Genomic DNA, 27,118 nt, shown 5'->3' with positions numbered 1-27,118 from the left:
TCAGTGGAAAAGGGAGGCATCTTGTTGGTGTTCTCGTTGCTAATAGCAGGCTTGTGCTAATTAGCAGGCAGGGAGTATCAAAAAATATTGGAATATGGCAACAACGGACGATCTACAAAACAAATTCCAGTCCCACAAGTTAAAAAATATCCAGGTGTCGTCTTTTCTACTTTCTTTGGAAGAAGAAAAAGCAGCTTATCAGCAAGAAAAATGTAAACAGAGGGGAAGCAAGCAGCACGAGCAGAAAAGCATCTGCACTGTATGAAAGCATAACACAACTAGTCACAAGAGAACAAGAAATTGGTGGAAAAAAGTGGTCTAATATTTTTTTCTGTGACTTTACATGTATCTTCTATACTGTATTTCTGAAGGAGTCTGTCTAAATTGAAGCGCTTTTAAACAATGTATGAAAAACAGATTTCCCCTTCTTTGTTGAAAGACACTGGTTAGTCTCTTCCAACCCAATTGGTGAATTAAACAATTATGAGGTCTTTATCAAGACTTTAATCCATGTAATAACTTACAGTAGGTACAGAAAGTATTCAGACCCCCTTAAATTTTTCACTTTTTGTTATATTGCAGCCATTTGCTAAAATAATTTAAGTTAATTTTTCCCCTCATTAATGTACACACAGCACCCCATATTGAGGGAAGCAGGGAGGCAAGGTTCTCCCTCGCACCCTCTCCCTCGCTCCCTCTCCCTCGCTCCTTCCTTTTCCAAACCCCGCGCGGGGCTAGTGGGGGAGGGGCTCCCGGTTGGCTCAGGGCGTAGGGGCGCTGCCTCCTCGCCTCGGGGGGGTCGCCGTTTCGATCCCCCCTCGCACCCTCTCCCACAGTAGGTACAGAAAGTATTCAGACCCCCTTACATTTTTCACTCTTTGTTATATTGCAGCCATTTGCTAAAATCATTTAAGTTATTTTTTTCCCTCATTAATGTACACACAGCACCCCATATTGACAGAAAAAACGGAATTGTTGAAATTTTTGCAGATTTATTAAAAAAGAAAAACTTAATCAATATGGGTTGCTGTGTGTATATTGAGTAAAAAAATATCTATATATTTTAGCAAATGGCTACAATAAAACAAAGATTGAAAATTTTAAAGGGGTCTGAATACTTTCCGTACCCACTGTATATCTATTCCTTAGTAAATCATGTTGTGCTTTTCACATGTGGACATGTAGGTCTGTTATTTTCTATCAAACATTTTTCCTACCCCAAAAATGTCATCGATCATGTTTGTCTAAGAGGAAATGGAGAAATGTACTGCCACCTCACCTCAAAAACCTTTGATTACACATTTTCACTCTAATCCCACGTGAGCTAACGTTGGCCAAACCTCATGATAGACAACCCATTAAAGAGTAAAACGACTTGCCCAGTCGACACTGCTTCCTCACCTGCTTCCGTACTCTTTTTCTAACCACCACCATTTCTCTCTCTCTCGCTGCACTTTGATTAATTTCCACAAAACGTGTTTATCATCCGCTGCTGGCTTTCAGCTGAAGTGACCAGCACAATAGATCTGATTTCGCTTTGACTTGAAAAGAGCTAGAAATTATTCATTGGGTGTCTTCTTACACTTTGGTAAGAGTTGAGGGGCACAGTAGCAGCTTCCATCCCTTGGCCCACTCCTCTTCAGTTTGCAGACTTGACCCCTCGCAAAAAATACATCAACGACGACCCCCACCCCAAAAAAAAACAAACAAACATTAAAAGCGACAGTCGCAGATACAGACAAAACCCTTTAAGATAAATTACTGGTAATAATGATAATTCCAACAAAAAATGCTAAATTTTTTTTTAACAAGAGTATTAGGGCCCTACTAATTAAATTTAATAAATAAAAAACATAATAACAAAGTCACTTTAAAGAGTAAATGTCAAAATAACGAAACTACCCAAAATATCACAGTCTTGGGACCATCACTCCCTAGAGACCTGTCATTAATTAGGTGATAACATTTAAAGATTAAGATGCTTGTGGTTCCTATAAACACTGAAGAGTTTGTGTTGTTCTTTCTCATGAACAGAAAAAAATGTTTGGCGAATCAGATTAAACTGCTCATACTAATATGTGGATGTGCCATAAGATTGACGTCATTGGATGAAAAACATACTTAAACTATAATGTGTAACTTTACAAGTGGGATTAAAGTCTGATATTAGTGCAAAGTAACTTTCTCTCTTGAAATTACAACTTTATTGTTGTATCGTTCCAAGTTTTGTAATTTTAAAGACTTTTTTTAATGGCTCTCTAATTGTCCGTACAATTTAAAGATTGCTGTGTGCCTCAATTGTTGTAGTGTTGGTAAAATAATCCTGCTGCAAATCCACTCTTGTGGTCTGGCGGGTGACTCCTCGTCAGTCATGTGCTCGATGAAGGTTTGACCTCTAACCCAAGCAAAATGGAGCCTTCAGTGCAGCTCAGATTTAAGGCCCACTTTGCACAAGACATGCAAACAAGATAATTAAAATATAATTAGCGGACATGAAAGCAAGGTGGGACATTTTCGAACAAATCCAAATCATTCAAAAGTCATCAAGTGAACTGTTTCCAGATCTCATGGAACACTGGACAGTAAATATATTGACAAAGTCTAATTACAGTAATTATACAGTCTTGAAACCTTGTGAAAAGAGCCGTCCAAGGAAAGTCACATTAGTTGTGGATCAGTGCAATTTTGCCCAGTATGAAATACGGCCTCCATCAAAGCAAAAATGTTTTGATCGTCGAGCTGCGCATATATACTGTATGACATTGGCCAGTCAGTGTTACTCTAAAGTGACACCCTGTGAGCTGTAAACCGTTTCATCCATCTGGCCAGCCCTTCCCCTCATCGACCCATGTCCCAAACAGCCTGAAATATGCTGCCACTAATTACAATTATTAATTGAAAATAGGAAATCAATGTTTCTGAATTAAACACAAGCATGCATGTAGGTTTATGGGTCAATCGTCACCGAACAACTCAACATTGTTTGGCATAGTTATAAAGGGCAAACACCTGAAAATAATTTACAAACAATCCATTCCTTATTTTTGTAGCTGTTAAATGATCTATAAGGTAATATTGTACGTATATAATGTGTTTTGTTGCTGGGCTTGCTTACCACACTGGTGCTTCTTTTTGAAGATATTGTTTACCAATTTGTCAAGGGACTCCGTGGCAGTGTAAAAATATGCTAATGAAAAATAATGTTACCTTTCCAATATGTCACTTTGAATAAAGTGCTGTGCATCGCAGGGAAATAAATGGTTGTCGTTAGAAACAGAAATGGATTGTCTGTCAAACATCAAATTTTACGTAAGCACTACTATTATTTCCCATGTTAAACCCTTTCCTATATAAATTTGTCTGGAGGTGAGTTATACTGCTTTCAGGTAGTAAGTTGTAACTTGTTCATATGATCCTTGTTTTTTTATTTTAAAAAATTTACCCCACTGATATTTGGTTGATTACCGTAAATGATGAAATTATGCTCCTGTATTGTTTTAAAATCCCTTAGTAGAGCTACTCGTAATATAGAGTTCCTATTTCATTTTACGGAACCAGCAATAGCCTTTGGTTTGGGATAAATATAAAATTGTAGCATTTAATAATGTATGATATTTGGCCTGTGTTTCCAATGAAAATCAAATGATAACACAGCATGTGTTATTACATGTACTGCTTTGAGTTAGTTTTGCCTCTGCTAAACCTCAAAGTGACAAATATTTTTTATTTTTTTAATTAAAACACATTCACTGGCAGCCCTTCCAGTTAACATTGATATTTGACTTCTGAAGCAGTCAGTGGCAGTGAATGTGTATTAAAAATGGATGTATGTGTGTGTGTGTGCGCGTGTGTGTGTGTGCGCGTGTGTGTGTGTGTGTGTGTGTGTGTGTGTACATGCGTGCATGTGTGCTATGATTGGTTCTTTCATTGGTGATTGCATGACCTTCAATTTTAGTTCAGCAGGGTGTCCATTGGCTGGCAACGGCATCTATCTTTTACTTCTTGCCTGAGTTAACTGATAAAGGCAAGCCTAATGACAGATACAGAACAGCTTTATGATAATTTATTCATCCATGCAGCAAGCCATCACAGTTCAGAAAGTATGAGTCTCCATTCAGTCTGTCTGCCATGCTTCATGATGTTCACATGATGCTCACAGACTTTAAACTACGTATTTGTTTTTTTTTAACAAGATTGGTGAAGTCATGTTTTTTTTATCATACTAAATTAAAACAAAAAAGTAGAAGATAATATGCAAAATATAGGCTAAACACAATTCGTTGCAGAAATAACAAATAACTAAATGAAATAATCCAATCCCGGATCCAGCTGTCAGCATAAAACCATGGGCAGATGTGAAAATTAAAACAACTAAAGTCTTTAAACTCTTGCTTAACTTTCACAACTTATGTGGAGAACATAATAAAAATCATGCCATAGTTGTACAGTCACACATTTATTTATTTCAGGGTTGGTTATGTCAGCAGGGTTGGTGCTGACATAATTAAAATACATTGAATAAATTAAGTGTAAAGTGTTAGGTGACAATGCTGTGTCTAACATTGCTTGTGCTGGCATCTGTTGTAATACTCTAATAATCTAATATAATGTAATGTTGGAAACACATTGCAAAAATGCTAAAGAAAAAAACACAGTTAATCATTTGATGCTGGTTAAACTGAGCTCCCATGAAGTAGACTGACCTCCTGATACATTCTCTGTATGATTCATAAATTAAGTTTGTGCTCTATTGAGTGCTGCTCCAGTTTGCATTTCTGCAGTTACGTGATACACCGTAAGTACTGAAGATCCTCAAATGCCAGGTAATGAGAACTGACTTGATGGAAGAATATCGAAAAGTGCTTGTGACATGCTTTCATCAAAATACCCCAAGGATCAATGATTATAGGGCACCTTTCACCCTTTTTTTAGACACTGTCTGAAATTAGTCTGTTTTGAGAGGCCAGTTCTGTGCAAAAGAGCCACTGGTCACCCTGGCCCCCTCTACTACAGGCTGTGCCAATGTGAGAACAGATTCACTTATTACGACTATTAATGACTACTCATTAACTACCAAGTCTAAAGAAGCAAGTAAAAACTGCGCCCACACTTTGGCCCCCACGAAGAAAGTAAAAACATCATATCGCTGGTATCTGCCGGAATCCTCGGATCTCCGAAACCATCACTTTTCAGGAAATAAAAAAAAACGTTAAACTTTGGTTGAGCAATTGCATTGTCAAAGCGAGCAAGCCATTTTCAGCAGTTTTGAGTTGTCAATAATTTGTAAAAATAACAGACCCAGGTGGGGACTGCCCAATATTATCAATAAAAAAAGAAAATAATTATACAAATTTGGACACAGGAGGTTTTGGTCTGACACCAATCTGATGTCAATCAGTTTATGCATCCATCCATGTGGCGCATACAGTCATTTAACTCATTTCCAAACACTCTGGGTGGAATGGTCCACCACATCTTCAGTTAGGTTCATATCACTGTTTTGTGGTTACAGTTTTTAGTCCGGTTCGGTTGACTGTTAGGAAAATCAGTTGTCTTGTATAGGTAAGTTAAAACTGGCGGAGAGGCGGAGCTGTCAACAGGTCACCACCTGGTGGTGAGTTGGCTCCGTTGGTGGGGGAAGATGCCGGTCCAACATGGCAGCCCCAAACGTATTGTGAGGGTCTGCTGGGAACGTCTGGCGGAATCCCCTGTCAGAAGGAGTTTCAACTCGAGAGATAGGATAGCCCGCCTCAGAGAATGTAGACTCTGCTTCCTCATGGGAAGGTGTGTCGGTGGAATTGAGGAGGTCTTCGATGTATTCTCCCCACCGGCTCACAACGTCCCGAGTCGAGGTCAGCAGCGCCCCATCCCCACTATACACAGTGTTAATGGTGCACTGCTTCCCCCTCCTGAGACGCCGGATGGTGGACCAGAATTTCCTCGAAGCCGTCCGGAAGTCTTTCTTCATGGCCTCACCGAACTCCTCCCATACCTGAGTTTTTGCTTCAGCGACCAACAAATCTGCGTTCTGCTTGGCCAGCCGGTACCCATCAGCTGCCTCAGGTGTCCCACAGGCCAAAAAGGCCCGATAGGACTCCTTCTTCAGCATGATGGCATCCCTCACCGTTGGTGTCCACCAACGGGTTCGGGACCGACCACCTTATGGCCACACCTCCGGTTGGCCGCCTCGGCAATGGAGGGGCGGAAAATGGTCCACTCGGACTCGATGTCCCCCGCCTCCCCCGGAACATGAGCAAAGTTCTGTCGGAGTTGGAGTTGAAATTCCTTCTGACAGGTGATTCCGCCAGACGTTCCCAGCAGACCCTCACTATACGTTTGGGGTTGCCACGTTGGACCGGCATCTTCCCCCACCATCGGAGCCAACTCACCACCAGGTGGTGACCAGTTGACAGCTCCGCCTCTCTCTTCACCGGATTGTCCAAGACATGCGGGGGGCAATAAGTATACCCATACCTGCTCGGCGCCTCTCACCGTGGGCAACTCCAGAGTGGAAGAGAGTCCAACCCCTCTCAAGAGCACTGGTACCAGAGCCCAAGCTGTGTGTGGAGGCGACTCCGACTATATCGAGTCGGAACTTCTTGATATTGTATCTCTCTAATATTGTAATATTGTAATAAATTTATTATCTAGCAATTACATTAGGGGTGTAATGACCCTAGCATGGATAAGTGGTACGGAAAATGGATAGATGGCTGAATGGATAATTCATTTTGGCAAGGATTTGAATCGAATCACGATTCATTATTACCAATTTGATTCATGGATGATATTGATTCATTTACAACGATACGATCTGAAAGATTCAGTGGATGGAAATCGATTCAGTAACTTTTTAGTTTTTTTTTTTTTTTTTTTTTACTGTGAAATCAATGTCTGGATACTGGACACTGCAGATGAAATTTCCTAGATTTCTGTTGTGTCATGTAAATGAATGCGGTCAAATTAATTGTGGTCATTAAATTTTCCTGATGTAAACCACATCAGAAAAATGTTGTGTCTCTTATTTAATATTGTACTGTATGTGTTTTCTAATGGCCTATGAGTCTGCTTAATGGATGGCTAGTATTGCTTAAAAATAAATAAAACAAGCACATCTGAAGCTCACTGCCATTTGTGTTCTTTTTTTCTCCAAGGTGTGGAAGGAGAGGCACTGCTCGGCATAAAGATCTAGTGGGACACATTTTTATCAATCATTGATAACAATGATGATTCTTTCAGTTGTTGACTTGGCTGTCTCTGCGCACTACTGTGTGTTTTTTTAACATCACCGGTTTTATTCAGAGGGAGGCCTTGGTGCGAACTGTGAAAAATCTGACCTCTGAAGTGGCTGGTTACTGTAACCCATTTTACCTGCCTCCTGCAGTTTTATTGTTGATGATTTAAAAATCATACAATGTGATTTCCTGGATTTTTTATATTTTTTAATTTTTTTTCACATTCCCAGTTGCGTGCCTCTGATGAAAATTGCAGACCTCTCATCTTTTTAAGTGGGACAACTTGCACAATTGGATGGATGGATATAAATGGATGTCTCTCCAGAGATGCTCAATTGGGTTTAAGTCAGGGCTCTGGCTGGCCCATTCAAGAAAAGTCACAGTTGTTCTGAAGCCACTCCTTTGTTATTTTAGCTGTGTGCTTAGGGTCATTGTCTTTTTGGAAGGTGGACCTTACGCCCAGTCTGAGCTCCTGAGCACTCTGGAGAAGGTTTACGTCCAGGATATCCCTGTAATTGGCCGCGTTCATCTTTCTTTCGATTGCAACCAGTCGTCCTGTGCCTGCTGCTGAAAAACACCCCCACAGCATGATGCCGCCACCACCATGCTTTACTGTTGAAACTGTATTGGACAGCTGATGAGCAGTGCCTGCTTTTCTCCACACATACCGCTTAGAATTAAGACAAAAAAGTTCGATCTTGGTTTCATCAGATGAGAGAATCTTACCTCTCACCATCTTGGAGTCCTTCAGGTGTTTTCTTGCGGGCTTTCATGTATCTTGCACTGAGGAGAGGCTTCCGTCGGGCCACTCTGCCATAAAGCCCCGACTGGTGGAGGGCTGCAGTGATGGTTGGCTTTCTAGAACTTTCTCCCATCTCCCGACTGCATCTCTGGAGCTCAGCCACAGTGATCTTTGGGTTCTTCTTTACCTCTCTCACCAAGGCTCTTCTCCCCCGATTGCTCAGTTTGGCCAGACGGCCAGCTCTAGGAAGGGTTGTGGTCGTCCCAAATGTCTTCCATTTAAGGATTATGGAGGGCCACTGTGCTCTTAGGAACCTTAAGTGCAGCAGAAAAGGTTTTGTAACGTTGGCCAGATCTGTGCCTTGCCACAATTCTGTCTCTGAGCTCTTCAGGCAGTTCCTTTGACCTCATGATTTTCATTTGCTCTGACATGCACTGTGAGCTGTAAGGTCTTATATAGACAGGGGTGTGGCTTTCTTAATCAAGTCCAATCAGTAGAATCAAACACAGCTGGACTCCAATGAAGGTGTAGAACCATCTCAAGGATGATCAGAAGAAATGGATAGCACCCGAGTTAAGTGTATGAGTGTCACAGCAAAGGGTCTGAATACTTATGGCTGTGTGATATTTCAGTTTTTCTTTTTTTAATAAAACAGCAAACATTTTAAAAATTCAGTTTTTTATCAGACAGTACTCGTGTTGAACTGTGAATTTGCTTTTCTGAATTCTGGGAGGACCTATAGGGTTCCCTTGTGCAGGCAGAACCAATACATTAAAACATTGCTTTGTTCCTGTATCAATCAAGCTGCTTGACAGCCCGAAAGGAATTTGAGGGTTATGTGTAGGGAATTTACTGGACATTTATTACTCCAGCCATTATATTGATGTATGTGGCTGAATGGATCAGTGAATGCTTATGATAGTGTCGGGGTGTGTAGCTGAACCTATAGGCCTGTTTATGACAGGATGCATGTTTTGGTATGCTGACATGATGATGTAGGTGAGGAGATGCTATCCTCCTACTTGTGACTTGTGTGGATGCTATGATGGAGTGTTGGGAGGTGGTATGAAACTCTGTGTGGCAGTGTATGGACAGTAGTGTCCAGTGTGTGTTGGACTGTATCTATTCCGCTACCGTCTTTTACACAAGTGTGGTTTGTGGTGTGTTGTTTTCCTTGTATGTCATTTATGTGATGCTGCTTTTTCCCCATCACTGAGACAAATTTCTCTTGAATGGAGAACAATAAAGTAACCTGAACTTGAACTTATCTCTTCCATAATTTACTGTATTCACCATTTGTTTTTATATTCGTCACACGTTGTTTGTACTTCCTAACCGCCTCAGCATGCTGATCCTTAAAACTATCCAATGTTTTTTTGGGGGGGAAACCCCAAAAACGTAACAACAACTTTACCATATTTCCACAATCATGAAAAGTTACCCACACCGCAATAATGTGTCAAGAACAAGCTGTACATTCGTAGCCCCTGGAACTAACATTTATTTTATTCTTGTGGAGTATAGCTAGGTTTTCACTGCCACTGAATTAAAGGGGCTAGACAATGTCGTTTGGACCTTTCTTCTTTAAACACAAGCTGTCACGATCGGCAATGCCGTAAGGGCAGATCTCAAAAAATAGACTCCAGGTCAGAGGTCCAAACAATTTTACTTAAATGGCAGAGCATGTGATAGGCGAGACATACGAAACTAAAGGAACTCACCACCATAGAGAATCAAAAACAGATAACCCAGGGAGACACGACAAACGGTCCGTGTGGTATAAACGTATTGAGCCTAAATTTGGACAGCGGTCAGAACGGCGGCAAAAACGAGTGAATATTCCGACGCCCACACACTGTCACGGTGGCCCCTAAAAAGGCTGATGATTACAATGCATGACAGGTGCGTCACCGATGTCCACGCCCACCCAGACACTGCAAAACAAAGAAAAACAACTTGAAACACAGGGCCATGACACAAGCAAGTTACAGTAAGTACTCTCGTTTATCTTAGAAGCAGTGGCGGCCGCTAGTTGTAATGAGGCCCTGTGTGTGCTCTCCTTAAGGCCCCAAGCCCCTCTCAAAATCAGCTCTACATTACAATAGAGGTTATCAGTGATTGCAAAATGGAACTCACCATGTGCAGAATCACTTCAAGCTTGAGGAAGAGGTTTTTTTAATTCATACATATGACATTGAAATTATAGCGAACTAACAATGAGCTTCTCACCCAGTGAAAAGAACAGCGGTGAAATTAAACACAAATTTAACTCAGGGTACAAGAAATAGATGCACAACTATTATACTACTATTACTATTATTATACTACAAGGAAATACAACTAACATTAACAATAAAACGTAAAACGTCAACTTCCCCGATGCCACAGTAGGAGTTGACACTGGACTTTCCAGCATGCCTCACGGCAGTTTAGGGATACCCATAGTGTTACTAATCACATTTTATTGTTAACATAGTTGTTTGTTGTTTCCTTGTAGCAGAGTACTAGTAGTTGTTGTTTGTTTAACCTACTTGTTGTGCTATCATTTCACCATATGGTTGGTATTATTTGTTTTTACTATGTTTTAGGGATATAAATGAACGTTCTTTTGACTGTAGAACTTGAATGGTGTTTAAAAGAATATGTTATGATTCAGCGTCAGCACTGAGATTTACATTCACGTTGGAACATGTGCACTTTCTGAGATGGTGAATCACCATCATCTCCGCAAACTCCCACAGAAATTCCCCATACAAATTTCTTCACACAATAAAACAAATATTTCACGTTAGAGGTGTGCGGTATAAACAGTATAATCAGTAGAAGGTATACATTTGGACGAAGGCACAGATTTGGATTTAACCAACCAATTGCGAAAAAGCTTGTTGATCATGTCATCGTATCTGTCTCAGTATAAAAATGGCTCATGCGCGTCTGGTCACGGAGCTCCCAAGTAGCGTTGTTTCTTATTTTATTTTATTAATTTTTTTAACCAGCCCCATGCCAAGACCACTGCGTCCCTGTACATTACTCCCTGCTTTACCAGCTGTTCAGAATGAAATATGGGAATGCAAGCAACATTTATGAAAATATTATCATGGAAGGAGGACAAGTAAGAAAGACGTATCATCACCTAGTTTTCATGGCAACTTATCTCAGTATGCAAGTTTGTTGCCATCGAATGGCACGCAAAGATATGCAGCAAAGCTTTTTCAACACATATATCCCCGACTCTTGTCCAGCCTGCAGCATCCAGACTGATGTTGTGTAAGGTTTTATTGTAAAAGATTTGCGCATGCATAACAAGAAATTCCTCATGAATTAAATCTAAATGCAACTTGCTTTCTGTATAATATATTAATATAATATATAATATAAATATTATTTGTTACATGTATATTTACATATGGCGTGTAGTCAAGACTGCTTTTGTCATTGCTATTTGTGCCTAATATGAACAATATTAAAGATTCAAGATGTTTGTCATGCACTAGGAAAACAGCAATGAAATTCTTACTTTGCTAGTCTCCCTCCACTCAAAGATAATATTCATCCATCCATCAATTTTCCGTACCACTTTATCCTCACAAGGGTCGCGGGCATGCTGGAGCCTATCCCAGCCATCTTGGGCGAGAGGCGGGGTACATCCTGAACTGGTCACCAGCCAATCACAGGACACATATAAACAAACAACCATTCGCGCACACATTCACACCTAAGGGCAATATAGAGTCTTCAATCAACCTACCATGTACATTTTTGGGATGTGGGAGGAAACCGGAGTGCCCGGAGAAAACCCACGCAGGCACAGGGAGAATATGCAAACTCCACACAGATGGGGCCGGGATTTGAACCCCAGTCCCCAGATGTGCTAATCAGTCTTCCACCGTGCCGCCCAAAGATAATATTAATATAAAAATTAAATAAGAACAAGTAACCCTCTCGCTAATATCCAATATCATAATATATAGCGAAACAAAATCATGAAGGTATTTGTCTTACCATATATAAAGTGTCGTTATCAGTAGGTTCCACTTTTTATGCATAAATTCTGCGATTCAAAGCTTTCGACGAGCTTCAGGTTAACTTTGTAAAACATATATAAAGTGTCGTTATCAGTAGGTTCCACTTTTTATGCATACATTCTGCGATTCAATGCTTTCGACGAGCTTCAGGTTAACGCCGTAAAAGCTCTTTGGATCAATCTTATCAAATCTGAACAGCTGATAACATAACACGACACTATAATTATTACATTAACAAAAACAACAACTATTCATAAATGCTTCCATGATTATTTTTACACTGAAGCTTATATCACGATATATACCGTTACCGTGAAGGAATATAATTTATACCATATGTATTTTACGTCATATCACCCAGCCATGTGCCCTGCGATTGGCTGGCGACCAGTTCAGGGTTTACACCACCTCTTGCCCGAAGATAGCCAGGATAGGATCCACACCCGCGGCCCTAGTGAGGATAAGTGATACGGAAAATGAATGAATAAATGAATGAATCACCCAGTCCTATTTCACAAAGCAAATATTGCACATGCCAGAAATCGCCACTCCTCAGAAAACAAAGAGTGACTCCACCACTGAAAAACATTCCTTTACTGTGTAAGACCGTGTCAAAGAGTATTATTCTGTTCTTAATTTACTGGGAAAAAAGTTCTGCTTAGTGTCAGCAAGGGACTCTTGATCAAAGTCATTAGTCACTTGATTTGGCCTCTTTGCTGCTGAATAATTGAGGCTTTGAGAGGCTAAAGGATTTGATGATGGTGGCTCATGAGTTAAGAGTAATAAAGAGAATTCCCTTCTCTGAGAGCAAGGCAGAAGATGACACAAAAAAAGAGGACAGGAGGAACGTGTAAATAAAATGGGAGGACAAAAAAGAAAGTAATGCTACTTTTTTCTTTCTCCGCTCTGAGCTCTGTCCAAACATTCAATATATGATATACAGTACAATGCTGCTCATCCCTCTTTGGTTTGTTTCAACACATTCTATGAGAGCTTTGTTTTAGCTAAGGCTCTAAGCACGCAAACTCTCGGTCCATTACCTGCATTCTTTTTTTTTTTTTTTTTTGTCCTGTTCGGCTATTAGGTCAAGAATGGAGGATCTGTATCCCTTTTATGCCGGAACAGTTTTACTGTGGAGTTTTTAAGCTGCTGCTGTGGTTTCTTAGCATTATAATTGAAGTTCATTGAGAATCAGAGTCTAACAGAACAAAGTTTCTAGAGGGGAGAGAGAAACGAAGACAAAAGACAAAGCACTAATTGTAAACAGGATGAGAAAAGTAAATCATTACATATCTACAGTAATGAAACATTAGATATGAGTGTTGTATGGGGCTGTAGTGCTACACCCTGTGAAGGAAGGACAGGACAAGCTAGAACAGGACAAGGACAGGAGAAGAAGCATGCAGGACAAGGGTCGTGAACCCGGCTGTACAACTGAAGTGTGGTGGGAGTGGCTATGTAAATTATAAACGTCTACAGGACCAGAGTGTGAGTGAGGGGATACCCAAGCAATTTGCATATTCATTATTTATTTGCCGCAATAAGTGAGTGGCCCCACACCTAGTCAAAGAGTCCAGGGGGTGTGTGCCTGCGGACCCAGGGCGGTCCGCCGGCCCCACCGAGGCGCCCGGCGCCCACACGCCCCACCACCCCCACGCCCCGCCACCCCCACTAGGAGAACTAGACACCCCCCCAACCTGCAGGACCCACGATGGAGCTAGTCCCCACCCCGCCCAAGGATGGAAGGGTTCAGGGAGCAGCCGCGGGTCATGAGAGGGGAGCCCCAACACCAAGCAGTCATCCAGCCCCCCCGAGTAGTGTCGTGCATCAAAATTTGAAGAGGCCAGTGAGCTGGATGGGGGGTTGCGAAACAGGGCTGCCAGGCACTGCTGACAGCCAAATCACCCCCACCCAAGACCCACCATCCCCCAGAGATGGGTGTATGTGGGGCATTCAAAACATGGGGGGAGGGCGTCTGGACCGGGAAACACCACAGACGTGCTGAAACCCACACCTTCCCGACCCCGTACCAGTCCCCCAGGAACCCCTGGATATGTATATGTTCCCAGATGTGACTAGTGAGAAAAATATATACAGTGAGTGGCGTGAGTGTGTGCTAAGTGAGTGATTAAGAGGCATGCCTGCCTGCAGGTCGGGCCCATCAGGCAGGACAACCGAGAGAGCCGCCCCACCCAGCCCAGCAGCACCAACCCTGACACCTCGCCCCCCCCCCACACACACACAGTCCCGCCAGCATGCACCACCCGCCCCGAGTGTGGGAGGTGGACTTCCCACAAACCAGGCAGAGGCAAAAACTCAACAGCAGGCCCAACAGCCCGCAGGGGAACACCCCCCCACGCGCCACAAGAAGATGAAGAGGCGACCGCAGCGGGACGCAAAGAATGGAGAAAAGAGGAGGAAGGAGTGAAGAAAGTCCCACCCCCACAGACGCCGGAATCGCAAACACAGGGACAATAGGAGAAGATCCCCACTCCATGCATGTGTCCTCTTACCATGCAAATCAGTCTAAAATGTGAGAAAACACAAACTAACAAACAAACAAAAAAATAATAAACCACCCAAAAATTACGTAAATAAATGAATACGAACGATTCCACCTCAACGCACCTGGCTGTCAAACTCCTGAAGTTTGCAGATGACACCACTGTGATCGGTCTCATCAACGACGGTGACCAGTCTGCATATCGACAGGAAGTGGAGCGGCTGTAGCTGTGGTGAGGCCAACACAACTTGGAGCTGAACACGCTCAAGACTGTAGAGATGATCGTGGACTTCAGGGGGCATCCTTCGCCACAGCTGCCCCTCACACTGTCCAACTGCCTTGTGTCAACCGTCGAGACCTTCAAGTTCCTGGGAATTACAGTCTCTCAGGACCTGAAATGGGCGATCAACATCAACTCCGTCCTCAAAAAGGCCCAGCAGAGGATGTACTTCCTGCGGAAGGAAGCACGGCCTGCCACAGGAGCTGCTGAGGCAGTTCTACACAGCAGTCATCGAATCAGCCCTGTGTTCTTCCATCACAAAAAGATTGTCGGTACCCCCCTACCCACCCTGGAGGACTTGCACGCTGCCAGAACTAAGACAAGAGCGTGCAAAATCCTCTCGGACCCTCCACATCCCGGTCACCAGCTCTTCCAGCTCCTTCCCTCAGGTAGGTGCTACCGATCAATGCAATCTAGAACTAGCAGACATTCCAACAGCTTCTTCCCTCTTGTAATCAACTTCTTGAACAGCTAACCTACAATTCCATTGCAACATGCTGCCAATTTTTTTGTCATGAGTTTGTTGTCACATTTCTGTCGGGCCACTTATATATTACTCGTGCACTCACTGCAGTAGTCTCGCCACGCTGCACTATTTGCATATTTGTTGTTGACCAATACTGGCCACTCATGCCAGAGTAGCATCTGCTCCATTTGCACACTGACTGAGGAGTATCTGCTACATTTGCACAATCAACATTGTCCCAGATTATCACGCTACTCGTTACTTTAAACTGCATACACTCCTTGTCTCTGCGCCCTTTGCACAATGGTCATTGCACCTGGCTATTGCTATATTAGTCGTTCGAACTGCCCTAAGTGCTAGAGGACTCCATTTCTTTTTGCACAATTGTCAAAAAATAAATATTTTTTACCGGCATTACCAGATAACTAGCAACCCTTTATTGCTCAGTGACTGTTTTTGTCAATGTCTTTATGTCTCAAAAGTGTTCTCTGTCAGTTGACTGTCTGTTGTCATACTAGAGTGGCTCCAATTACCGGAGACAAATTCCTTGTGTGTTTTATGGACATACTTGGCAAATAAAGATGATTCTGATTCTGAAAAAATGAAGAGAATGACAAATAGAATAATAAAACAACAACAACAACCTCGACAACAAAGAATGCAGAAGTCAAAAGTTTACTTTTACACTTAAAAAATAGTCTTGTTATTGTCAGATGGCACACTACCCAGGCAAGGAAATCAAGAGTGTAGATTTAGCATGTTGAGGAAGGGTGACCAGCTATCTACGTATATATGTAATTGATTTTTTCGTTCTGCTGATATTTTTTCTAATGCAATATATTCTATGATGAGATTTAGCCACTGATTGATGTTAATAACTTGTTTGTTTTTACAGTTTAATAGAATTGTTTTCTTAGCGTTAGTTAACGCGACGAGTAATGATTGTGAATATTTATGAGGGAGGTCTGTCATGAACGGAACAGAGAATAGGACCCAAAAATGCACAACTCCAAAACAAATGGACAGTTTCCAAAAAGAGAGGTTTAATATACGGGCATAGGTCGGTACACAGGCAGGCAATCCAAAAAAGGCAACAGTATCCAAAAGGCAAAAGGTGAGGTCGATAATCGGAACAGGGTCTAATCTTACTGTGAGTCTGTGACGTGGAAACAAGGAATGCTGGAACGCGACGACAAGGTACAACGAACTGGCAACGAGTGGGAATGAGACACGAGGTTAAATACAATCTGTAATTAGGTATGAACGAGGCACAGGTGGTGAAGATGCTCACAGGAGCAGGTGTGTGAGCAACGAGAGAGAGGAAGACAAAACCTGGAACACACACGCACACACACACACACACACACACACATGACAGTACCCCCCCCTTAACGGCCGGCCCCAGACGGCCCTGGGGCCCCTGGATGCGCAACGTGGAAGTCCCGAATGAGCGAATCATCCATGATAAACGCAGACGGTACCCATGAACGTTCCTCAGGCCCATAGCCCTCCCAGTCCACCAGATATTGAAACCCCCTCCCCCTCCGACGAGACGACAACAGCCGCTTCACAGCGAAGACAGGGCCCCCATCCACAAACCGGGGGGGAGGAGGGGGCCTGGAAGGCGGGACCAGAGGGGACTCCCGGGCTGGTTTGAGTAGGCTGACATGAAAAGCAGGGTGGACCCGCATCGACCTTGGGAGCCTCAGCTTCACGGTGACAGGGTTGATGATCTTTGTGATGGGGAAGGGCCCAACGAACCTGGGAGCGAGCTTCTTGGACTCCACCCGGAGTGGAATATGTTTGGTCGAGAGGCAAACTCGCTGACCCACTTTGTAGTTCGGGGCCGGTGTCCTCCGACGGTCAGCAGCGGCTTTGTAGGACCGTCCCTGGCGCAGCAGCATCTGTCGGGCTCGCTCCCAGGTCCTCCTGCAGCGTCTCACCAAGGTTAATGCCGCTGGAACTGTGGACTCAGGGGCTATGGCAGGAAACAGAGATGGTTGGTAACCATGCACAATGTGAAAAGGCGATAGACCAGTGGATGCAGAGGGGTCGGGTGGCGGCCGCTGGACGAGCGCCGCCGGAGCAAGGACGGGTGGCGGCCGCTGGACGAGCGCCGCCGGAGCGGGAACCTGGCGCAGCTGCCGAGGAGCAGGAACGGGTGGAGGGGATTTGGCCTTGGAAAAAACGTCTTTAATATCCTGGTAACAGGTGGGCACTTGAGATAAATCAGGATCCCCAGATGGGGTCTGTGGATTGTCCTTAGAAACATGACCCTGAACATCACATGGCGGCTTGAAACAGTTCCGGGCGCAATTGCTGCCCCATGACATAACAGGTGGGCACTTGAGATAAATCAGGATCCCCAGATGGGGTCTGTGGATTGTCCTTAGAAACATGACCCTGAACATCACATGGCGGCTTGAAACAGTTCCGGGCGCAATTGCTGCCCCATGACAGAACCTGCCCAGAGGACCAGTCAATGTGGGGGTTATGTAATCTCAACCATGGGTTCCCTAAGATAAGGTCCTGATTCATGGCGTCAAAAACATGAAAACTAATGCGTTCCGAGTGAGAATCGGGAAATGTCAATGTGAGTGTTTGAGTGCGGTGAGTGATTTTGCCCATAAAACTGCCGTCTGCAGCATAGGTGTTGCGGTGGCGTTTTATTTCAAAGGTTCTAAGGTGCATACGTTTAACGAGGATGGAGTTGAGTAAGTTTGCGTCAGAACCAGAGTCAATTAATACAGGTGTATGAATTTCTTGATCAGGAGAGCATAGTGTCACTTTAGGAAGAACCCGTGTAGGGTCTTCCTTCATCAAATTCAGACTCACCTCTCCCGTGTCCTTGCTAACTTTGACGTGACAGTTGCTCACGGAATGACCCAACTGACCGCAGTAGAAGCACCGCCCTTCCCTCAGCCGGCGTTGACGTTCCTCAGGGGAGAGACGGAACCTGCCCAGTTGCATGGGTTCCTCCGTGGGGACGTTAGCCAGTGGGTTGAGACCGGAACCAGGGGATCTGCCTTGGTTTGGCTGGTCACCGAGGCTTGTCCTCAAAGTGCGCGGTGACGCAGCCTTCCGCCGATCTCCATCCAGCTCGCGATCCAAAAGCCTCTTGTCGATTTTTACGGCGAGAGCGATGAGAGTGTCCAAGTCGGTCGGCAGGTCTAGCGGGACTAAATGATCCTTGACGGCGGGGGATAGTCCTTGAAAAAAGGCATCGAGTAGCGCCCGATTATTCCAATGACTCTCAGCTGCTAGAATGCGAAACTCAATCGCGTAATCTGACACACTGCGCATGCCTTGTCGTAAGGTGACAAGGGAGCGAGCTGCCTCACGATCAGGAGTGGAAAATTGAAAAATTTGCTCCATAGTCTTTACGAAAAAAGCCCATGAATGACACGTGGCGGAATTGCGGCTCCATTCAGCAGTAGCCCACGCCTCCGCACGACCAGTCAGGTGGGAAATGACGAAAGCGATCTTTGCCCGCTCGGTGGGGAAGGCAGCTGCCTGGAGCTCAAAGTGGAGTTCGCACTGCGTGATTAACGGCTTAATGTTCCCAGAATTTCCAGAGAATCTCTCCGGTCGAGAGAGCTGTGGGCGGACAGCAGCGGAGGTGGCAGGTGGCTGCATGTTGACTGTTTCCTTTTCTTGGATAATTTTCATAAGAAGTTCAAACTGTGAGGCCACCTGTCTCATCATATTGTCCTGATGCCTTGACAGTCCTTCTAGATGAAGGTGGAGGGCAGCAAGCTGCTCATCCTGCTTCGAGAGGCGTTGACCCTGCGCTTGAAGGGCTTTGCGCACCGGGTCTGAGTCTGCTGGGTCCATGTTATGACCAGTTCGTTCTGTCATGAACGGAACAGAGAATAGGACCCAAAAATGCACAACTCCAAAACAAATGGACAGTTTCCAAAAAGAGAGGTTTAATATACGGGCATAGGTCGGTACACAGGCAGGCAATCCAAAAAAGGCAACAGTATCCAAAAGGCAAAAGGTGAGGTCGATAATCGGAACAGGGTCTAATCTTACTGTGAGTCTGTGACGTGGAAACAAGGAATGCTGGAACGCGACGACAAGGTACAACGAACTGGCAACGAGTGGGAATGAGACACGAGGTTAAATACAATCTGTAATTAGGTATGAACGAGGCACAGGTGGTGAAGATGCTCACAGGAGCAGGTGTGTGAGCAACGAGAGAGAGGAAGACAAAACCTGGAACACACACGCACACACACACACACACACACATGACAAGGTCAGTTATGCTTAAGTCGCCAAGTATTCACAATCTTGGGGAAAGTGGAATCCTGAAATTCAAAATGTTATAGAGTTTTTGTGTAACCGAAGACCAAAAGCATTGAATTGGTGTGCATTCCCATATAGCATGAAAATAGGTGTCTGGGGTATTTTTGGTGTATTGCGCGCATATTTTTGATGGAGAGAATCCCATTTTATGCATAGTGTACTATGGAGCACTTTATATTGTATATGCTGTAAATTTGTGTTTTTTGTATTGTTACAAATCGGTATCCAGTAGCTATGGTCAGCGGACATGAAAAGGTCTTCTTCCCATTTAGTGATTGGTAAGTGCATTGATTTAGTACATGAAATTAATTTATAAACTTCTGAGAGATTTATTTTACTTTGCGGGAGAAGCTACACTATTTGCTTTTAATTTATTGTATTGAAGAAAGTTTCCGCCTGTTATTTGGAATTCTTGGAACCTTTCATCGCATGTCCTAAAAACATTATCGTTAAATAGTTGTTGTAGGTAGTCAATTCCATGTTGTTCCCATGTACTAAAATGAAGGGGTATAATATGAGTTTCAAAATCCGGATTATGCCAGATTGGAGAGAGCATACTGGGAGCTAATTGAGATCCTTTAGATTCTAAATTTTCTCACCAAGCCATTAATGTGGATGCGATTATTGGGTTCTTGAAGCATTTATGGCGTTTAAGACTTGTGGAAATAAATGGGAGTTTTGTGAGTTTGATGTTGTTGCAGTCTATTTGTTCCAATTCTAGCCAAGAAACATACTCCTCATTGTGGTGCAACCATTTGATGATGTATTGTAATTGGTTAGCTAAATAATAGTGTTTAAAGTTGGGAGCATTTAGGCCTCCCTCCTGTTTACTTTTCTGAAGAGTGGATAGACTAATACTATTTTTCTTATTTTTTTGAATAAAAATGTATTACAGCAGAATCTAAGGTTTGAAACCATTTAAATGTGTACCTCAAATGGAATCATTGAGAATAAATAATTTATTTGAGGTAAAGTTTTCATTTTTATTGTGTCTATTCTTCCCAGTGGTGATATAGGTAAATTATTCCAGCGTTTTAAATCAGATGAGATTTTTTTCCAGAAGTGGTGTGTAATTTAGATTGGTTAGCTCTATGAGTATGGATGGTATATTAATACCTAAATACTTAATGTTTCCTATAGGAATGGGGTAATCTGGGATTTGATCTGCAGGATTCCATGAGTTTGCTGTTATAGGGAGTATTGTTGATTTTGTCCAGTTGATAGCGTAATCCGATATTTATGAAAATGTTTTAATGAGATTGAAGACTGCCTGAAGAGATGACTTGGGTTCCTGTAAATAAAGAAGAATATCATCAGCATACAGATTGATTTTGTGTTCTGTCACTAGCGAGCAGATAGCTTTAATATTAGCATTCTGACGGATAGCGGGTAGCAAGAGGTTCGATGAATATTGCAAATAGCATTGGTGAGAGTGGACATCCTTGTCAAGTTCCTCTTTGTAAAGTAAAACTCTGTGAAGTAATCCTATTTGTAGTGACTGTCGCTTTCGGCAAATTCATCATGTCCAGTGTATAGCATTTATTGCTATACAAAATTTGTTTATGCTTTTATACTCTAAATTTGTAATACCCTTTACTCCATATATATACAGGCATATTTTGACCGATTGAACAGGTCATGTTATGTATCGAGAAAATGTTTGCCTTGTGGGAAAGCAAAAATACTGTTGTAGCAGCCCTGCATATTGTTCATGAGTCTGTCTGCCACACTACACTATCTTGCTTCAGAGGTGAAGTCAACGGTTTGATTGAATTGAAAGGTAGGTTTCTAGTTTGTCCAATGTACTTCGTCTTCTCTTGCATGCTATTTATACTATACATTTACATTTCCTATCGTCACTAAGCGATGCATATTTCCCCATTATAAGAATTGTATTCTTGTCTTTTCACCTTGCCCCCATTCTCAAGTCACAGGCTGAATCCTGTATGGCTGTGTATTTACATTTTTAACACCAGAGTCATATTTAATTTGCCTGTTATTTTCTTGTTCAAAGTTGGTTATTCTCCGTTAAAACGCGGTTCCAGTCAGACCTATGTGACAATTGTACTGTATCATCAAATCACTTATTTCGGTGTTTGGCGACTCCGTGTCACTATCGATTACCAATTAGCATGGGTTTCCCGCTCACAGACTTTCCCAGCTGCGGGGAGCGGCGCATCGGGGAAGACATGACCCAGTGCCGCTTGACGCTGCATTGACGCATGCATATTTATTACCGCGACGTACGTTTGAAGTGTCAATGGTCAATGTGTCCTGCAATTCACATTATTTCTTGCAGCTAGCTCGCTGCCTTCTTCATCAATGCACCAGCCGCTAATCCAGTTTGGGTGTCATGTCGAGCTGGCTCAAACCAGGGCCGTACATAGCTGTCTAGTCATTTGGGGGCCCAAGGTAAACATAGTCACCCCCCCCCCCCCCTCCGCAGCTATTATGTAATTTAGACCACTCTGTCCTGCTTTGGAAATTTGTTACAATTATCTGACAGCTAAAGTTAGCCTACTAATATTTACCAGCAAAAATTTTCAATATTGTTCATCTTCAACTGAAAAGTTTAAATTTGAGAAAATTCTACATAGTCCTTAAGATCCTTCTTGAGAATGATCAAATAACAAGGGCTATTTTACACTTTTACTGTGATTGATAAGAACATTAATCAACATTTTATATAGTTTCCCATTTCAACCGCTTTTATACTCACATCTTGGTGATGAAAAGTGTCACTCATGTGACTTGACTTTATCTCTGTACTCTGCTAATACTGACAGCAGTGCTACTGCCACTGACAAGAGCATCATTATACAGTATTCCATTTTTACAAAGCATGATTTAAATCTATCAGTCAATATTCTACTGTGATTGAAGGTTTTTCTTTTTACAATTCAATATTAAAATAAAGAACCCAGACCCAGTGCCAACCTTGTGAATGTCTTTTTTTCTTGAGTACAGCAAACGTTAGATTCAAGGACAGTGAATGAGACACATTATTTTTTATGCCTTTGCTGTTTTGCCACAATATTTTGTTTCATTTGGGTTCAGTACATTTACTGTGTTCAACAAGCATGTGCACACAAAGAATGGGAGTGTGACGACCATAAAATGCAAAGAAAGCTTTCAGGCTCTTCACAGTGTGGCTCAATTGTCCTTCGGTGTTAAGAGGCAAGCTTTCTGGCCAATAGTACTAATGTGTTTATCTTCTCAGAGCATTGAGTTGTGAACATTTTAGAAAAGGGTGCAATATATTTTAGACAAAGCATTATTTTCACCTATTAACCCAGACACTTACTATAATTTTTAATAGTGCACCTAGTGCTGTGTATGAGTATCTAGAACAGGGGTCACCAACCTTTTTTAAACTGAGATGTACTTCTTGGCTGCTGATTAATGCGACGGGTAACCAGTTTGACACATACACTATATTGCCAGAAGTATTTGCTCCACCTGCCTTGACTCATATGATTTTAAGTGATATCCCATTCTAAATCCATATAGTTTAATATCATGTTTGTCTACCCTTTGCAACTATAACAGCTTCAACTCGTGTGGGGAGGCTTTCAGCAAGGTTTAGGGTTGAGTTTATGGGAATTTTCGCCCAATGTTCAATGAGCATATTTGTGAGGTCATACACTGATGTTGGACGAGAAGGCTTGGCTCACTGTCCACTCAAAATCAACCCAAAGGTGTTCTATCGGGTTGAGGGCAGGACCCAGTCAAGTTCATCCACACCAAATTCTCTCATCAATGTCTTCATGGACCTTGCTTTGCGCACTGGTGCACAGACATGGATATGTTGGAAGTGGTCATCATCAAGTGGTTACATTTCTATTGATATTGACAACCCGCGACCCAAGTGAGGATACGTGGATCAGAAAATGAATGAATGATATTGATTACTGTACTCTAACTGCACATTGTCCATAAATGTAAAAATAAATATGTTTAAAAAATAAAACTCAGAACGTGCCCGCAGACTACTCATTTGGTCCTTGGGGGCTACCTGGTGCCCACGTTGGTGACCCCTGATCTAGAAGACAAAGAGAGCAATGAAAACTTTATCAGGATCCAAAGAACTCCAGGCAATGCTTGCATGTGTGCTAAAATTTAGAATGGTTTGCATTGTAAAATCACATCTTAACTCTGTCCTTTTAATTTAAGGTTCTCTCATGTTTGTTCTCTGACCAATCTGTTACCGTTGATGCTAGTGCTAATGCAACACAAGAGATGTCCACAAATCCAAATGAATAACTGATTTATTTCCTTTTAGTTATTTATTATCATATTAATATGGTTGATTAGAGAGAGATTAGCTGTACAGTCACCTCTTAAAATCAGTTTCTAATAAAAGCTGGACGAAATTTCCTGTACTTATGATTTCTTTGGGTGTGAACAAACACCAGAGCAGTTGAGTTGACTTTAGTGATAGATAACAGTATATACTGTATGCTTCATGAGAACTACACTTATTGTATGGTGTTTTCACAATTAACATTTTGGCAAAAGGAAAATTATTCTACAACCCACAAAACTGTAATGTGTATATTACAGAATATCATGTTTTTTACCTTGATGGGCTTGTTGTTTTATGATTAATGTAATTTTCGAACAGCAATGGTTTAATTTAAATTGAATTTAACAATATCTTCTTGATTCCTTTCTTGAGCTCCTCAACTAGTTCCGTCAATAACACTAAAATTATCTAAGCCTCCATGTTTCGCTTTTAAATAAATGCATGCATTTATAAATTAATTATTGTTAATAATCATGTGGAGACCTCAGTGACTCCTCAAATAACATAAATGAGGTAATGTTCAGTATTATATCACATGTTGACTTCCTCACTTCTCTGTTTGTCTAGCCTGCGAAAGTGACTTCTGGGGTCCCCACTGCACTAATCGCTGTCAGTGTCGGAACGGTGCCAAATGTAACCCAATCACAGGAGCCTGCGTCTGCAGAGATGGCTATCAGGGCTGGCGTTGCGAAGAACCGTGTGAGCCCAACTTATACGGCAAAGACTGTCTGCTTGAGTGCCAATGCCTGAACGGTGCAACATGCCACCATGAAAGCGGCGAGTGCCTGTGTGCACCTGGATACACCGGGGCCTTGTAGGTAGCTCTTCATTGTTGTTAATGTCTTAACTGGCTGTTTCTTGATTTCTGTAGAAATAAATTACATTGTAGATTATCTATCCAGGCGGCACGGTGGACGACTGGTTAGAGCGTCAGCCTCACAGTTCTGAGGACCGGGGTTCAATCCCCGGCCCCGCCTTTGTGGAGTTTGCATGTTCTCCCCGTGCATGCGTGGGTTTTCTCCGGGCACTCCGGTTTCCTCCCACATCCCAAAAACATGCATGCATTGGAGACTCTAAATTGCCCGTAGGTGTGACTGTGAGTGCGACTGGTTGTTTGTTTGTATGTGCCCTGCGATTGGCTAGCGACCAGTTCAGGGTGTACCCCGCCTCCTGCCCGATGATAGCTGGGCTCCAGCACGCCCGCGACCCTAGTGAGGAGAAGCGGCTTAGAAAATGGATGGATGGAGGCATTATCCATCCATCTTCTCTAATGATTTTTATTATTATAATCCATCCATCCATTCTCTTAACCGCTTCTCCTCACTAGGCTTGCGGGCGTGCTGGAGCCTATCCCACCTAAATTCAGACGAGAGGCGGGGTACACCCTGAACTGGTCGCCAGCCAATCGCAGACACATATTAACAAACAACCGTTCGCACTTACATTCATACCTACGGGCAATTTAGTCTTCAATCAACCTACCATGCATATTTTTTGGGCTGTCGGAGGAAACCGGAGTACCCAGAGAAACGAGGAGAACATGCAAACTCCACACATTCGAGGCCGGATTTGAACCCAGGTCATGCGAGGCCGGATTTGAACCCAGGTCCTCAGAACTGTGAGGCAGATGTGCGAACCAGTCGCCCACCGTGCCGCCCTATTATTATTATTATTATATTTATTGTGTTTTTCGTTGTATTTTCAATATTATGAACGCTTTGTTACTGTGCATTAAGTGCGTTAAAATACACTTAATAAAACTATTAGACAACCTATTATATTTTTGCAGAAAAAAACTCCCAACTAGAAGTGCATCTGCATGTTATTATTTTGTATTTACTACATTTCAATATTTTTATTATTTATGTTGTTTTCTCAATCATTTTGAAGGAAGGTATGCACATTAAAGGTATTTTTTTTAAAAGCCAGTCTAAAAAGAATCACTTGTCACTACTGTGTTGTAAAAGTCTACCTTGCCAGTTCAAATGTAACTTACTTAATTCTAAAATGGAGCAATGCTCTTTTGCCCCAGTTGCGAGGACCCTTGTCCACCAGGAAAGCACGGCTCCCTGTGTGAGCAACGCTGTCCCTGTCAGAATGGTGGAACGTGCCATCATGTGACTGGAGAGTGTTCCTGTCCTGCTGGTTGGGTGGTAGGCTGAACTTTGGAACCTTCATTTTAGACAAAGATGTGTAATAAACCAGTGTAAGATTTTGTCATCCTCCTTTCTCAGGGTCCCGTGTGTGCGCAGCCATGTCAGTTTGGCTCATTCGGCATCAACTGCACCCTGGAGTGCACTTGTCGTAATGGAGGCCTGTGCGACCACATCAGCGGCCAGTGTCAATGCACTGCTGGCTACATTGGAGAAAGGTACAGTACATTAACAGACAAAAAGATTATATTAAAAGACGATATAACAATTATTAAAAATTACTTTGGGGAATTACCTGAATCCAAATGGAAACAGTGTTACAATTCATACTGGATAATGACTACATTAACAACGTGTAGTTAGTATTTTCCTCTCTTTGAAATAACACCTTCAAAATTATTTTCCGGGAATTGTGGCCTGTAATCAGGAAAATATTTCTCCTCATTGCCACGGCAACATCACTTCAATTACAGACTTATGGGGTCTGGGTTTTAATGTCTTTAAGCCCCATTTCCACAGAGCATTAAGGTTCATATCAGTTTGTGTTGGTATGTATGCATTTAGGGGGTTCGCATTCTCAAAAATTGAGTTAATCTCAAAATATTCCATCTCACTTTTCCAACTGCATGAACTTGTACTACATGCCTAAAACACAACTTTAAAGTAGCCATTAGCACTAATGTTACTCGGATTCTGTTTTTCATACACTAATCTGATATAGTTTAGTTGATTGGCTTTTAAACATTTTTCATTTCTTTATTTACTTCAACTTTAAATCGGTTGGATTAATTATTGACACATTATTATGCATTGTACAAGTGCTGTTTTTCCACATGGTAGGATGGAATAAATCAGTTGATACTGGCTAATAAGTAACAATCTGTCCGTACCATAATGATTTCACGATGATGCCATAAAATGGCCTCAAAGTGTTTTCAAGTGTTTGATCAGATGACTCCAATTTCAAGCACTAGCCTGCTCACAGCCTCTGGGGGGCACATTTGCCAGCAATCTCGAGATTGCTATGATATGACGCGATATTCATTCATCTTCCATACCGCTTATCCTCACTAGGGTCATGGGCGTGCCTATCTTCG

At 42.5% G+C, this 27,118-nt stretch overlaps 1 protein-coding gene across 5 annotated transcripts in view; it reads left to right on the top strand.

Annotated features, from left to right (window-relative positions):
• The window catches only part of LOC133395806 (multiple epidermal growth factor-like domains protein 11), a 246,997-nt gene that overhangs the window by 140,729 nt on the left and 79,150 nt on the right, over positions 1 to 27,118 (top strand). For all 5 annotated transcript variants that reach the window (XM_061665019.1, XM_061665028.1, XM_061665037.1 and 2 more), the window contains exons 6-8: positions 24,436 to 24,682; positions 25,901 to 26,021; positions 26,103 to 26,239. In XM_061665019.1, coding sequence (XP_061521003.1) covers positions 24,436 to 24,682; positions 25,901 to 26,021; positions 26,103 to 26,239 — 505 coding nt within the window. The remainder of the gene's footprint in view (positions 1 to 24,435; positions 24,683 to 25,900; positions 26,022 to 26,102; positions 26,240 to 27,118) is intronic.

This window comes from Phycodurus eques, chromosome 2 (assembly GCF_024500275.1).
Source record: "Phycodurus eques isolate BA_2022a chromosome 2, UOR_Pequ_1.1, whole genome shotgun sequence".
Classification (NCBI taxonomy): domain Eukaryota; kingdom Metazoa; phylum Chordata; class Actinopteri; order Syngnathiformes; family Syngnathidae; genus Phycodurus; species Phycodurus eques.
Note: the sequence above shows the minus strand (reverse complement) of the source record. Positions and strands in the feature narration are given on the sequence as shown.